This window comes from Perognathus longimembris, chromosome 2 (assembly GCF_023159225.1).
Source record: "Perognathus longimembris pacificus isolate PPM17 chromosome 2, ASM2315922v1, whole genome shotgun sequence".
In the NCBI taxonomy this organism is placed as follows: domain Eukaryota; kingdom Metazoa; phylum Chordata; class Mammalia; order Rodentia; family Heteromyidae; genus Perognathus; species Perognathus longimembris.
This window is the reverse complement of record NC_063162.1, coordinates 110,417,183-110,434,151: the sequence shown is the minus strand read 5'-3', so window position 1 is coordinate 110,434,151 and position 16,969 is coordinate 110,417,183. Positions and strand designations below refer to the sequence as shown.

The 16,969-nt window shown below is 34.8% G+C and overlaps 1 protein-coding gene and 1 non-coding gene across 2 annotated transcripts in view; both read left to right on the top strand.

Moving 5' to 3' along the window:
* Sema3a (semaphorin 3A) overlaps positions 1-16,969 on the top strand; it is a 188,042-nt gene that overhangs the window by 158,943 nt on the left and 12,130 nt on the right. The window contains exons 13-15 of the mRNA XM_048339923.1: positions 5,150-5,191; positions 9,905-10,062; positions 13,581-13,648. Coding sequence (XP_048195880.1) covers positions 5,150-5,191; positions 9,905-10,062; positions 13,581-13,648 — 268 coding nt within the window. The remainder of the gene's footprint in view (positions 1-5,149; positions 5,192-9,904; positions 10,063-13,580; positions 13,649-16,969) is intronic.
* LOC125347507 lies at positions 8,481-8,587 on the top strand. Its single transcript, XR_007210257.1, has one exon. It is a non-coding gene; the product is annotated as a U6 spliceosomal RNA (small nuclear RNA).

Here is a 16,969-nt window from a genome sequence, read left to right as displayed (position 1 = left end):
TTGGCTAGATATGCAAAATTCATATCAGTTCTGTTCTGTCCATCACCATCTAGAGATTGATATTTAGGAAAATATTGCAAGACACTCCAGTGGTTTCGCTCATATCAAACACACTTTTATTCTGGGTGAAATTAAATCTCTATTATTGTGTAGAAAGAAAAATATTACTTGACCATAAAATTCCCATTTGAGAGTAAAAATGTTAGTAAGCAATAAGAGGCAAAATAAAGTTGGTGTTTGGATCACTGTCAAGAAATGCTCATTTTTATCTGATATTCAAAATATCATTAAGACCTAAAACACAGCTGATATTTCAGTGTGAACTGTAACCACAAATCTGAATTTGGATCTTCTTTTTTTTCTGATTCTGAACAAGCTACAGTCAGTAGAGCATAAGATTCTTCTCATCATGAAGAATATGATTGTGAACAGTTTTTAAAAGTGCTTTCAAAAAAGTTAACCTTGCAGTTCAATGTTAGTTATTGTCAACTACTTATTAAAAGAATTTGATTTAAATTCTTTAATCCAAATTCTACATGTCTTACTTCTTTGTTGTTGATGCCTGCTTTACTTTGTTTTATGCTTGAACTCTGGGACAGTACACTGTCCCTTAGCTTTTTCATTTAGTGCTGGTGCTTTAATAATTGAGCTACGCTTCCACTTGTGGTTTTTGCTGGTTAATTACAGATACAAATAAAAGTCTCACAAACTTTTCTGCCAAATTTAACATTGAATTGTGAATTGTGATCCTCCGATCTCAGCCTCTTAGGGTTATAGACATGAACAACTTTAGCACTGTCATCTTCTTTCTTACTATAGCTTATCTATAGCTTATTAAATATTCAAATACACAAAAGCCTGACGTATGCTGATTTTTACATGAACTCTTCAGTATAGGGTTATCTTTCCAATCCAGTCCAAAAAGGTTTTGCTTTTGAAACACTTTAGTGCTAAATCAACTTGCAGTGCATTTAGGAACAATGGTCTTATTTAGAGTAATACTGCCTGCAAAGGATTGCAAAGCAGTTGCATCAATAACACATGCATCATAGACCCAATTTATACAATATTCCATGAACAGCTGAGCAAACAAATGAAGGCATTTAATTTTCATTCACATGTAAAACATAATTGATGCTTTCTAAACCCTACTCTATCAACTCATTCTAAAGGAGCTCTGTGCACTTAGCATCCAGTGAGCTATCTCAGAATCTCCTGGAATAAGCAGGTTGAAAAGCTTTGCAAGTGCAAAAGTTTAATAGGAACTAGATTAAAATATCTGAGAAAAATAGGATAAATTGGAGTCATAGAAAACCCTGAAAAGTTGCTAAGTTTTTAATTTCATTTTAACTTGAACACCAATTAAATTTGCAATTGAAGCCAGTTTCATGAGAAAAAATGCTTATGAAGCTACATCTGTTTTAAATGTAAGTCATTTCTACCATTAGCGAGCTCTCAGGAAAAAAAAATATAGCTCATTTAAATGGATGTCATCTTAATATATTGTCTATTAAAATTCAACCGCAGGCAGTGTATAACACATATTATTCCAGACTGTTATTAATCTTATGGTCTAAATAATAAATAAGCTTCTATTAATTAAGAAACTCTAGGACCATAAGAATGTTGGATTCATAATCTGGAATGTGGTGTGTATTAGGGTTCGTTTCATGTTATGCAATTTGTAAATTAAATAATTTATTTTCATCGGCCTTATAGATATTAGCTGTTTTGTTACAGTCATTGGATATGAAACAAATGAATACAATTAATCAGATTCATTTTAAAAGAATTTGCACATAGCTAACTCGCATTTCATTTACATTAGTTTGTTCCTCCTAAAAAGTTGTATTTTTTATGAACTTTGCTAGATGCTTATTTAGCCACATGGCTATTACCATGGGAGGCTGTTACAACAGACCAAATGGTTGTGGAACTTTTTCTTCTGCTTTGATTTACTTGTTACAACATTACACAAATCTAAATACTATTTTCAGCTTTTTCTATGGAAGTTGAATATTGGTGATGAATTATTCTAAGGAATTTTATGATGTGATGGCATAGGTATGATTCAGTTATTGCATTCATCATTATCTTTATGATGCATCATTATTATATTTGATAATGCATATTATTAATTTAGCCTATGAAAATGGAAAACTGTTTGAAATCTCTAAATTGCTTCCATTAAATTAATGTACATCCTACACCCTTTGTCTCTTATGTCTCAGGCAGGTTGTCGTAGATTTGTTAAGAGAATCCTGTGCTCAGTTCAGACACAGGACTTGAAGTGGAGATTTGGCAGGTTTGAAGCAGCTCAGGGGTTGCCAGTACCACAGAGTTATGAGCTGAGGACAAAGAAGGCAGACTAAGAAGAAGAGAGTGGAGGAGGGGGCGAGAGCATGTAAGCCTGTGAGGCATGGCTGCAGGATGATGATTCTAGTAAAGGTTGAGATGAAATAGCATAAAGGGAGTTAATAGAAGTAGTCAAGAAGAAATAATAGTGACATTTGAACTCTAGAACTAAACCAGTAAGGAAAGCATTCATTCATCAAGGCAGGGGTCATCAGTAACTTCACTTCCTAAACTTAGTAAACTCTGTCTCTAGAGGAAGGGCTAGACACAGAGACTAAAGGAGGATAGCAAAGGATGAGTGATGTATAGAATATTTATATTACTTTGAAGGAAACTTCAGATAGACTCAAAGTTGGGGAGCACTATGTTAGAGGATAGCTGGCTTCGAATTATATACAGATAAGAAAGGAAGAATAAACTATAACTTGGATAAATATATAAATATAAAGTATTCATTCACTTAAAGTAATAATTGAGAACTTTTAATTGTCTCATATAATTGTAGGCACTTGCAGTATGTCAGTGAACTAAACAGCCCAAATGACTGTGTCAAACTAACTAGGAGGAAACAATTTGTAAGTCATCTGAATTTCTTTTGCTTCCCCTCCTCCTACCCTCTCAGTCTTGAGTCTAATTCCTACTATTGTTCTTTACTTTATGCCCCACGAATTCTCTGAAAAGTTGACCGAAAAATCAAGTAAGAATTAAACCTAGGGATAGACTCCCAGAAATATCCAGTTAGTAATGAAATGAAAATACAGTTTTGGGTTGACATGTCAGTGCACAATTTTGAAATTCATCCTCTACTAAGATTGTTTTGTGATGATGATTTCTGTAACACCATCTTCCTACTAGTCCTCAATTCCTCATTCTTGGTATTACATTAGACTGTACCATAAAATGGAATTAGAAAATTCAGAAGTTAGGAGATAAAGTGTTTGTGTGTGTGTGTGTGTGTGTGTGTGTGTGTGTGTGTGTCTGTGTGTAAGCATATTCCACCCATGCATACATATAGTTATAAGCACTAAAAAAAAATAAGAAAAGATATTCAGTGTGTATGTTGGGGTGGGCGAGAAATGAGAATAATCTGAAAGACCAGTATGCGCAAAACATAAGCGCTTTGCATATATTGTTCTTCTCAACAACCCTATAGGAAATTAACTCACAATATCATTTTTAGGGAAGGAAACTGAATTACGTGGAGTTTACATACCTGGCTTAGTATCATCATCCTGGCTAGATGTGAGTCACAGCTTGAGTCCATGCACTTTATCTTCACAGTCCAATCAGTGTGTTCCCTTGAGAGAGCAACTTTAGTTCCCTAACACAGAGAAGATTGTAAGGTCCTTCTCCCACCTATGTCTCTTTCTTATCTATCCCTTCTGAATCCCTCAAGCAAACTTTTTCTCAGCATTATGGTTACATCTTCAATGAAAGATGTGATTGGACGTGTGTGAGAGTGAATCCAAAACAAAAGCTGATATGCTCAGACGCATGGTCTTTCAGTGGCACACATGCATCAAAGGTTGGGAAATATTTATGCAAATTAATACTTAATAATCCAGGTATGAAAACTTACCAATTTTTGTGCATTAGTTTTTGTTAACTCTTGAGTTATTTTTCATATTATTCTGTTGGATTTTTTTACCTGAATTATAGGTCTTTGCAGATGGACTCATCATTTTAATCATAAGAAAGTAATAGCATTCCAACTGAAGTCTCACAGTCCTAGTCAGGTGAAAGCTGGCCTAATATGAACAGCTCTTATTGGTGGTATTACCAACCGAGCCAGTGGATTTGGCTTAAACCAGTGTTCTCTATTTAAAGTGAAAATTATCATAGAAGAACAATATCAGTATGAACCACTTTGAGGTCATGATAAACTGAAAAAAAGACACAGCCGTTCAAAATCATGTTTGGATCTATACAAAACATTGAACATTGTCCAGGTCACAAATATGTATATCATCACCCTCCTGAATAAGGAAAAGGGCATGGTGAGGACATTTCTCCTTCCATGTGAATCGCTGCATTTTCCTCACTAACTTCTTTCTGAAATGACTTATGAAGATATCTAATCAAAGAATTATCTCTGCAATTTGGCAGTAAACAGGGCAAAACAAAGTTGTTGCCATTCTTAGGATGGTGTTGGGGTTTAAGCTCAAGGCTTTATACTGGCAGGCACTCTACCACTTTCTTCTTTGTTTTTGAATAGTGACATATTTTATCAGAGATAACTTGGACCATAATTTCCCCTTTTATTCTTCCCATGTAGCTATGATGGCAGTCACACAGAAACATACCTAGGTTTTTACTGGTTTTGATGGAATATTGTGAACTCTTGGCCCTGGCTAGCCCTGAATGAAAAAATCCTCTCAGTTTCTGTCTCCCAAGTACCTAAGATTACAAACGTGAGCCTCCATGATTGCTATAAAGCCATACTTTTTGAAATCCTTCCCTTGTAACCTAATACTCCATCCCCTCCCCCAAAAAGAAGTACTTTCAATACACTTTGACTGAGTTGTCTTTTATTGTAATCCGCAACAGATTCAACTTGATTGCCTGTAGAGAAGGGTGACCATCAGGCTCTTCGACCTAATGATATTGATGTTGACTTATTATCTACTTCACATTTGACATGTTACCTAGGCGGTTTCTTTACTGTGTCTTATTTCCCAACTATATTACTTCCTGTGAGCACCGAAGTTATCTCTCTAAAAGCTTATGTATGGTGCCTTGGAGAAGTTCATTAATGACTTATGATTCTCAAACATTTTCATTTTGTCTTCTTTAGGAACCAACTACTATCTCAGCAATGGAACTATCCACTAAGCAGGTACTATCATTATTTATTACAGCCAATATTATATTTTATTAATTTCCTGCATATTTCTAGATCTTGTTTTCTACCATAATCCATATATTTGTTAACAATCATATGCAATAGCTAAAGGAAGATAAATACAACTAATGTTAGCTAGGAGAATGAAAACAAATTGTGTGTTAATTGTCCTGACATTTTGTCACTTGCTTGTACTTCACAGTTATATTTCCAAAATCATTATTTGTTGCAGATGTCAGTTTATAGCACTTTATTTTTGGCTACTTAATAGAAAATTCTTAAAAAATAATTACTTTCATCTTTTTATGAAAATAAAAATATTGAAAGCTAATATTAGTGGATATTTTAGAATAAAAATGAAATTTTAATTTCACTTTGCATACAGGATTAAGTGCATGTTATAGGCTAAGAAAATAAAGCACCACTTATTTAACTATGTGTAAGGATAATGACATTAAAGTCAAAATATTATTACTGATTTGAAATCACTTACTAGCTATTTATCATGAACTCCAGCATGAAAGTAGAGTTACCCTCACTGGTGTAAAAACTTATTTGTGGAACTGTGAAAAATAGAAATCAGTTGGCTCTTCTTCTCTGTGAACTGTTTACATGTCGTAGACCAGCCTTATCCCTTGAACAAAACACCAAATTACTGTGCCAATGAAATTCAATGTGTATTTTTTCCGCATAGATGGATTAAAATAGATTGATGATCTCTAAAATATTTAGACAACTCAGAGTGTAGATATCATTGACCTCATTCTGGTATCTCACACTTCAGAAATATGTGTTCACCTGTTCTTGTTATCTAAAAATTGTCACATGTTGGCAAGGAAATACGGGGATTTCCAGGATGGAAACTAGACAGGGATAATCTTTCCTGTAATGATTTTTTAAATTAAATTTTTTACCGTTAGTCCTCATCATTAATCCTAACTGCATCACCTCTGTATCTACTGTAGTAAATCATTTTACTTTAAGTTAAAGAAAACATAATAAAGCATGTCTACTAATGAACCATGTCACCAACTGACCAACAAAATAGTATCAATTTAAAGTATTCTGACAGAAAGAAAAAAGTGTCCATAGCCTTCATTTTGTATCTCTGAAAGGAAGTTGGATTTTAGTCAGTTATTATTTCTATCATTCTTATGGGCTTTTATTTTATTTTATGCCAGTCCTGGGGCTTGAACTCTGGGCTTGAGCACTGTCCCTATGTTCCTTTTTGCGCTAAATTAGCACTCTACCACTTGAGCCTCAATGCCACCTTTTGCATTTTCTGTGATTAATTGGAGATAAGTCTCACAGACCTTCCTGCCCAGGCTGGCTTCGAACCATCAGCCTCAGATATCTTGTGGGTAGCTACAATTACAAGCATGAACCACTGGCATCTAGCCTTTTGGGCATTTTAAAAGGGAGGCAGTCATTTCAAGTGAGATGCGTAGTGTTATAACTAATTATCTGGATAAGTAGACTGATGTTTTGCTCATGGCGCCTGACTTGTTAAGGAGGATCTTGAAAATGCCTGTGGTGACATTAAATTAGGCAGAAAAAGCACACTGGGTTTCTTGCTGGTAACTGGATTGCGTTCATTGATGCCTGCAAACTTCCTCTGTATTTCATTTGGAGAGCAACATTACGTTTTCTTGTCATTAATAACCTTAAAAGTTTGGTTAAATTGAATTGCATTTATTTTTGGCATTTCATTATATTTTAGATTCTCATTGAAATATTTCACTTGTCATATTTTAGTTTCCATTGTAATATATCTGCTTTTCTCCTAAAGAAATGTGCCAAAATTAGATATTTCATTTAGTGTTTTCTTATCAGATATCACATATCTAAAATGTGAATACATGAATTTTGCTTATTAGCTAACCATAGACATATTTTTCTTGTGTCTTATGTGTAGTGTGTGTGTGTGTGTGTGTGTGTGTGTGTGTGTGTGTGTGTGTGTGTGTATGTGCAGGTCTTGGGGTTTGGACTCAGGGTCTGGATCCTGTCCCTGAGATTTCTTTGTTCAAGGCAAGCACTTTGGCACTTTAGCTAAAGCTTCCTGGTGACTTAATTGGAAATAAGTGTTTCACTGACTGCAAATGTCCTTGCTAAATTTGAACTAAGATAGCCCTTCTGAACAGCTACACTAGCCTTTTGAAAGTAGATAGATCATTTCATTTGGCTTGATGTTCATATACACTAAAGACATCCATGTGTTAGTATATTTGTTACAACACTCTAAGCAGATCTCCTGTTCTTCATAAATAATATATATACAATTTATATATATATATTGCATTATTTTATCCTACTAAAATTGTTTCCACTCATTTCATAGAAAGTTTTTTTTTTTAAAGAAAGTCTCTGAACATTAAACCATCATTTTTAACCTGGATTGATTTTTAACATCATTCAATGCAACACTTAAGTCAATTATAGTAAAATGTTGGGAATTCTGTGGCATATACATATATATATATATATATGCATATATATCATTATTTTCTCTATTCATTACAGTAAAATAAAATTGACCAGGATGAGTACTTCCACAAGGATTTAGTTTTTGTTAAATTATTTTACCCTTTTACTTTTCTATCTGATTGCAAACCTTCTGAATTATGGATTTGTTTGTTTTCTGTGTGATGATACCAGGGTTTTGACACAGAGACTCACTTGTTCTTGGTCATTTTTTCCAGTCCTGACTGGCAGGCGAAGACTTGAGCCATGCTTCTAATCCTCTGATATTAAAATATAAGTAAATTGCCAAATGGTTAGCTTTAAGTATTTTATAGATAAACATGTCTTATCCCCTTAAAATTTCTTATATTCTAATAGATACTTCAGTCCATATTCTGCTTACCTTTTTATAATATATTAATAAAAGTCTTTGGAAACACAGTTTTAATTATGTCAATTTAAATGCAATTTTAATTAGATAAGCTCTAACATTAAAAGAGCATACAACTGTTTAGAGTGAGACTTTCCTGAAACTAATTCTACATCTACATACTGGAGAAATTACAGCAGCCTTTTGAAGTCTTTCTTACTTTTCTATTACCATTACATGTTTCCATATGTACATAATTTTTATTTAAGGCTTAATCTAATTAATCAATTCTCTAGTTCAACCAAAAGAAGCTGTGGAACCAATTAGGACACACAGAGGATAAATCACAGAACAATTCTATTTTTTTAAGTTTGTTTTATGTCAAAGGACATATGTTACATTGGTTAAATTTTGGTCAGGGAATTTTCAGGGGAGTATTGAAATCCTAAAACAGTGCTCGCTTCGGCAGCACATATACGAAAATTGGAACTATACAGAGAAGATTAGCATGGCCCCTGCGCAAGGATGACACGCAAATTCTTGAAGTGTTCCATATTTTTCACACAGTGGGTACTGAATAAATATTGAGTGGAAAAAAAAAGAAATCCTAAAACAATCGTTGCTAGAAATGTCCTTATTATAATATTCTATATTATATCCTATTCAATGGCTGCAAGTTCATTGCTTATTTGGTGACTACATAAAAATATCCATGCAGTGAATTAAACTCATTTTATGGATAAGCACATTAGTCCTTAGAAAGAGCTAAGTGAACGTCTGCAGAGCACACACAATTAAGGTAAGATCAGATCAAGCTACCAGGCTTGCCAACATTGGTGCTTTGTCCATGCATAGTAATTTTTAATTTGTAGATGGCACCAAATTGTAATTGCTTCCCCTCTCATGATATTTTCCATGTGATGTAACCTGTGTCATTTAAAATTACTTTCCTGGAGGTAGTGCAAGAACAAGGCAGTTCTTGGTGTTGAGTCGCAAGTTTTTCAAATGTCAGTCCCCAGCTCCACCTGACCAAGCTCAATAGAGGGCGCTGTTCTTTCCTAGTAGCGTAATGTGACACCCAGGCATCAGGATAAAATGTTTTCAAGACCACCCAGATTGCATAGCCAGAATTATTATTAAAAAACATTGTTTCGGGGGATGGGGATATGGACTAATGGCAAGGCCCTGAGTTCAATTCCCCAGTACCACATATGCAGAAAATGGCCAGAAGTGGAGCTGTGGCTCAAGTGGCAGAGTGCTAGCCTTGAGCAAAAAGAAGCCAGGGACAGTGCTCAGGCCCTGAGTCCAAGCCCCAGGACTGGCAAAAAAAAAAAAAAAAAAAAAAAAAACTAAACTAAAAAACACATTGTTTCGAAAAGAAACACAATGTTTCGGTTCATCCACATTATGAAAATTAGAAGTAAAGAAAGAAAATTATTAAGGACAGAAATGGAGGATCTAAACATGGGGTTTTTAAGGACTAATAAAAATATCTGGCTTAATCAAATGAGTGTTTGCTATTGCTCCAAATTAAATTGGCGTATTATCGTAGAAGACGTTAAAGAAACTATTCGTAATAGCGTTTTGAAACCCGTAACTATATTGTTCATACGTCTAATTAGCTCAGATAAATAGCATGCTTTCTCTCATATGTAGAACTCAGATTTTAAGAAAAGGGATGGAAGTAAAAGGGGGGCAGTTTGTGAGGAAGACCAGCAGGAGCGAGAAGACCAGATAACGGAGGGGTAAAGCTGATGACAGACTTGTGTTAAAATACCAAAATAAAATCCACTATTTTGTACCAAAAAAAAAAAAAGTATAAGCGTATATGTAGAACTCAAAACATTTTTCATCAGAAGAGTACACTCTCTCCACAGCAACAATTATATATTGGTTCCACCGCTGGGGTAGCCCAGCTCCCTCTGCACCGGTGTGATGTTTATGGCAAAGCCTGTGCTGAGTGCTGCCTGGCCCAGGACCCCTACTGTGCTTGGGATGGCTCCTCATGCTCCCGCTACTTTCCCACTGCAAAAAGGTAAGAGACATTAAAAATGCAATAAAAAAAGATGCTAGCATCTTAACAGGATTCCCTATTCTAGGACAACTTTCTTCAAGAAAGCGCATCAGGGGTCTGGGAATATGGTCTAGTGGCAAGAGTGCTTGCTTCCTACACAAGAAGCTCTCGGTTTGATTCCCCAGCACCACATATGTGGAAAACGGCCAGAAGGGGCGCTGTGGCTCAGGTGGCAGGAGTGCTAGCCTTGAGCCGGGAGGGGGGGGCGGGGGGGCGGGGGGGGGAACAAAAAACGCATCAACGTTTTTTGGTTGATGGTTTTTTTTTTCTGAATATAGGAAGATGTGGGGGAGTTGGTGTTAGAGATAAGTTTTTTTTTTTTTTTCTTCCCTTAAAATGGACCAAACGACTAGGAAGCGTGGATAGTACGAAACCGAGAGGAACTAAGTGAAGGGGAACAAATGGCTTTCATAAATGAATGAAGGACATAGATGGCAGCACAATGATGAATCTGGAAGCTATAGTTGGGCAATTTACTTTTACCTCGAGGTAACAAGGTGAAGGTCACAGAGAGGTCAAAAGCAGAACTGAGACTAGGCCTAGTACTTTTTGACAAAAATGTGGTTTTGCGCAAAAATGCTTCAATTTCTCAATGCCACAACATCATATGCTGTGCTTTCATTTTAATAAAGCATGTCTCTGCTTAGTTGAACAGAATATTCTCAGAGAAAAGTGTTTTGTTAGCTTTGTAGTCTTAGGACATATAAATGAGTGCAGCTGTAAAGAAATCAAGATTTTTTTTCTAGTTTTAAAAATTTTACATTTTGTATGTGACATATTAATGCTGATTAACATCCCAAAATATACCAATTTGCACACCAATTTTTAAATGTCATATGGTTACTGTATTTTCTTGTGTGTACAGAATTTAAGCTTAAAACATGTATAAAATGTCAATCTAGGGCTGGGAATATGGCCTAATGGCAAGAGTGCTTGCCTCATATACATGGAGCCATGGGTTCAATTCCACAGCACCACATATACAGAAAATGGCCAGAAGTGGTGCTGTGGCTCAAGTGGCAGAGTGCTAGCCTTGAGCAAAAAGAAGCCAGGGACAGTGCTCAGGCCCTGAGTCCAAGGCCCAGGACTGGCAAAAAAAAAAAAAAAAAGTCAATCTATGTGTATGCATGCACATTTTACATTTATTCCTGGCAATACTTAAAATTATTGGGGGCATATTCCTTATATTCACCTAAAAAGTAGTGACTATAATATTTAGATTAATATACATTTAAATATTTTATGATTAAATGCAGTAGGAACAGATTGATCTTTTATTATACTATTAGTTTCCAGAAATGTCATTATATACAGGAAACTCCTAGACATATCCCCAAATTATATAAAAGTAGTTTCACTTCTGCTTTGAAAAACAATCTTCCAGCCAGGCACCAGTGTATCATGCCTATAATCCTAGCTACTCAAGAAGCTGCGATCTGATGATCACAGTTCAAATCCAGGCCAGTCCAGAAAGTTCATGAAACCTTTATCTCTAATAATTATCAGAAAACTAAAAGTGGAGCTGTGGCTCAAAGTGTTAGAGAGCTAGCCTTGAGTAAAATTACTTAGGGACAGTGCCTATGCCTTGAGTTCAAGCCCCATAACTGACAAAACAAAACAAAAAAATTCCTTCCATCATTTTGCCTGAGGACTGTCTTAAAATGCTTTCTATTCTTCATTGCCTTTCTCTTTGATGTCTAGCAGTTTAAGACATTAACCAATGAGAGATGGCAGATGAACGTAATACCTACTGTCTATTAAATATGGGCCTAAAAATTAATAGCATGTATATCATTGTATTGTACATAAAATATGAATTAGCATTACCTATGGTCTCTTCATTTTAGAAGCCATGTAAGTTCTTTCATTTTGTATTATGGCTAATGTTTTAAAAGAGCTATACATAGCTGTGGATCTTTAATATTAAGCTAAAAATGAAAATTATTTCCTGGAAAGAAAAATGTTCAGTATTGCTTAACTTACTAATAATCCATTTGAATTTTAAGCTGGTCTTACAGGATGAAGATAAAAGCAATATCACAATAACTTCTATAGCAAGCTAAAATCTGTATATTACATATTTGAAAGTGTTTATTGTGCATACAATTTAAGATTAAAAGAATTTTCATTAACATATTTTTGTTATGCCTCATAGATTTCACTTAATCCAATTTTATGTGTCTTTTGAAAAGATGTTTACAGGGCTTATAACTTTTATATTCTTTATCATGGCATTTTTGTAAAGCATAAATGGCAGTGGAAAATAAAGCCTTTCCAAATGCTTTGGGGTTCATATTTCATAAGTTCTCTTGTTGGTTCAATTTTGAAATGTGCAACATCTGTTTGATAGTTCCACTAATTCTGCAAATAGAAATCTATAAATACTTTAGACTTCTAAATTTATGAACACAGTAACAACTTCCATATTTCCACTTCTCCCTGGATTTTCTGATATTTTTTGTTTCTTTTCAGAAAGACAATGACCATTAAAATAGCTGCCAAAAACAAGTTAAGTGTTTCTACTCTTTGTGTGGTTCACAAAGCCATTCACAATATATAACATATTCCTCAAACTTTTTTTTGGCCTCATAATGATGAGAGTTTGTGTCATTTTTCTCAGTCAACCATTAGCAATGGTTGATAGAATTGGACAATTCTTGAAGATGGTTAACAATCTTAATGCTCAGCTGTATAGAACCTATCATCTTCTCTGAGCCATAGGATAGAGAAGAAATTTTGACTTCTGTAAACAAATTTAGAGTGCTGTTAAAAATAACTCATCTCTTCTCACTGACCTATCTTTGGCTAAAGGGGAAAAAAAGTGTTGCCCTTAAATTCAACATGTTGTGCTTTTCAGTTTCTATTCATTTCACTAACAAATTGGTTTACAATCATAACCATATGTTAATTGAAGAAAAAAATTAAATGTTGATATAACCAAAAGAGAAATTTAAAATCAAACTCAAATAAAGAACAATCAGTCTAAGTATTTTAACACTTCATGAAAGCCTAAAGATTATGTATCAGCATAAGGAAAGCATAAAATTCATGTGAACTTTTTAATCTCTAAATTTAAACATAGAATTCAGGGAAAATTTTAAGTTGGTTTATTGAAGAAATGTGGTGTTAACCAAAGTTTTTGTGCCTTTTTCTTCAGAAGTTAAGCCTAAAATTTGTACATATTACATTATAATTGATTGTGCTCTTTCAGAAAAAGGACATATATCCAATTATTGATAATTTCAGATATTTTAAATCTATTGCAAATATGTTTGTATACTTGCTTCTCCTTGTGATTATCTTGGAGACTACTGTTACAGGTAGACTGAACTGACTTTTAAAAATATTTCAGTTGGGTATAAATGCATCTCTTCTACGTTTCCAGAGTCTTAATATAGATTTTGATTCTTCTTAATTCTTATGATAAATTCCTGAAGGGAAAAGTAGATATTCAATAATACTTTTTAAAATATTTTTAGACGTACAAGACGGCAAGATATAAGAAATGGAGACCCACTCACTCACTGTTCAGATTTACAACACCATGGTAAGTCACTCCTTGTAGTCTGCTAATACCAGGCTACAACCATAAGAAAGGGTATATGTTTACTACAGACACACTTGGAATGTATAGTTAAAGAGTTACACCTGGAAGCTGAGTGCCAGTGTCTCACAACTATAATCCTAGCTACTCAAGAGGCTGAGATCTGAGGATCACAGTTCAAAGCCAGCCCGGGCAAGAAAATTTGTGAGACTCATCTCCAATTAAACACCAGAGAAGCTCCAAGTGAAGTTGTGGCCCTAGTGATAGCTTTGAACAACAAAGCTCTGAGACAGGGCCCAGGTCCTGAGTTCAAGCTCCAAAACTGGCACCAAAAGAGAGAAAGGGGAGGGGGCATCTAAAAAAAAGAAAAAGGTATATGAATGAAAATACTAAAGAACACAAACCATTAACATACACTTTATGATAACAGGTATGATAAATTTATGACTTTAGGTGCCAGATTTAAAACTCAAATTTCTTGCAGTAAAAAAAAAAGCATAAGTTAAGGGTTTTATTTATTTGTTTGTTTGCTGTAGCACAAGCTATGAAAAAACTGAAGGCATTGCGAAAACCAAGGCAAGATGGTCCAGAGTGTGATATATAAGGAATTCCAGGCCTGTGTTAGGCTAGAGACAGAAGCTGCTGAAAAATAAAATAAAATAACTACTCAACTACCCCCTTTGAACTGGGCTGTTTGAACCAAATTCCTTTTATGCTTCCTATGTGACATTAAGATATATGTAGTGTTAAAGTTACTTATTCAGTGCTGATACATAAAGTAACTTATATTGAAAATACATTGTGCTTGCCCAGTAAGCTTACTCCCCTACTTCAGCCATTAATAAATATAATAATGATGTTATGCCTCCCTCTGCTGGGCAAATTTATCAATGATGTAGCTAATGAACAATTCATTTAACAATGCAAAGAGCAGAAGGTAAACACTAACTATGCATAGTTTTCCTGTTGAATGTGTGGATGCCCTTTGAATTGATCATAAATGCAACCATACCAATCCTGTTGGTTAACTTTGATCTACTAACAGTGTATAGAACGTTCATGTTAAGAAAGTACTGCCAGTTGCCACCAGTGATTCACACCGCTAATCCTAGCTATTCACGAAACTGAGATCTGAGGATTCTGCTTCAAAGACAATTGGGACAGACAAATCTCAGACTCTTATCTCCAATTAACCATGAAAAGCCTGGAAGTAAACAAGGTGCCTTGAGAGAAAAATCTATGTAAGACAGCATCTATGCCCGCAGTTCCAACTCCAATACTAGCACCAAAACTATAATGAGATACTATCAAATGAGATACTATCAATGAGATACTATCAAAACTAGTACCACTGCAGCTGTCATTCATAATACTAAAACACTCATGCAGCATCTTCTGAATCTATGTGTAAGATGAGTGTGGCCATATCCTCCTTGTAATCCTAGCTACTCAGGATGTAGCTTGAAGCCAGTCTATGTAGAAAAGTCCATGACATTCTTACCTCTATTAGCCACAAAAAGCCAAAATGGAGCTATGGTGCAAACAATAGAATGGTATCCTTGAACAAAATGCTTATAGACAGTCCCTCAGCCCTGAGTGCAAGCCTTAAGACTGGCAAACACACACACACACACACACATTATAAAACAACCAATAAAAAGTATCAATTACACACCATCATATATACAGCACAATTTTTTTGAAAAAAATTGCATGTATATATAATCTTACCAATAACTCCCATTTGTTTAGCATTCCACTCTGTACATTCAACTACTATTGCATAGTAACATTTATGTCAGAGGCATGTCTACTGTAAAAAAAAAAAATAAAGGAATTCTCTTACAATGGAGCTACAAGATATAAAGGTATCCTTGATACCTTGATTCTGAATGAATGAACTCTGAAGAGTATTTCAGATATTGACAATGTACTATGAATAAATCAAAGAAGAAATTTTCATGGAAATTGAATGTATAAAACCCCTTAGTAATAAACAATTTTTTTACCTTTTTTGGATTATTTTTTGTTTTTCACTAGGAGTATACACTGAGTGAATATAGGATATTTTCCTTTTCTTTTTAGTGAGGAAATGACTCTACTTGGACACTTGTGATCATTGGAAAGGGCAAAAAAGCCAAAAAGTCCCACAGCAGTAAAACATTCCGTTAGTGAAGGCTCCTTTGTTCCTTGTCTACTTGTGTTGCTAATTAGCCAAACATAAAACACCCCTCCCCCCACAGATTTCAGTAAATTTCAAATGTTTAAAAAGTCAGTCAGTCTTACCCACTTGGCCAGGTTAGTCTTACCATTAGACTCTTGAAAGAGTTGATGTCAATATTTGAAAGTAAAATGGGCAAAACTCCAGAGCCCAACCCTGTTAAATCATGTATGTTGTCTTGCTAATGTCACCTCTCACATTTAATAAGATATATGTGTTCATATGGAAATAAATAAAGGGATGAGAATTTTCATGGAAAGCTCCTAAACAACAGCCAAATTATGCACCTCAGTGTGATCATTTCCAGCTGTAATGGTAAACATATTGTGTAACACTCTATATTTTACATATCCTGAGGTTTCAGTAGAGTGGCTATACATAAAACCACTAAGAACTGAGGTGGAAAAAATTCCTCTGTAGATGTCACCTTCAACACACCCTTGCTATACTTTTCTGCTTCCTCACACAAAGTAGCAATGGCAATAAATCAGTCCTGGTATAACAGAAAAACTTTTCCAGTTCCCATTCATCAGAGAATTCTTTCCTGTCTCTGGCTGCCAGTCACATAGAAATGTCTTAGTCTTAAACCTTAAAAGTACATGCGTGCCGGTAGATTTTCTTTTCCTAAGCACACCTCATACAGGATGCTAAAGGGAAATCTCAGATTGTTTCCAATATGTTCCCTTCCTTAAAATAATTGCTTCAGACAAAATTGGAACTTGGCCAGATTTGCATTCAAGAAAATGACTGGCTGACTCAATTTCCCTCTTAACTATCTCTCATTCCCCTTTAGAAACCAAAATGAGCCATACCATGATTTATGTATATAGAAAGGAAAAGCTACATTATAAGTAACAAGATTTTTTTAAAATACCATAACATAATCTTAGCTTTCTGGATCTTTGAATCACTTCATATTCTATCTTCTACTTTAATGGCCTCATTGAATTTCATTTCCTAATAGTTTTCTTGGCTCTTCTGCTCTCTGGCATTTCTCTTTTAGCATCTTACAGTGAAATATCCATAGAAGTCAATCTTCTAAGTTGTCTCCACAGTAAGTCCATGTCGATTTATGTCTTAGTTGGCATCAAAATGATTCCCAA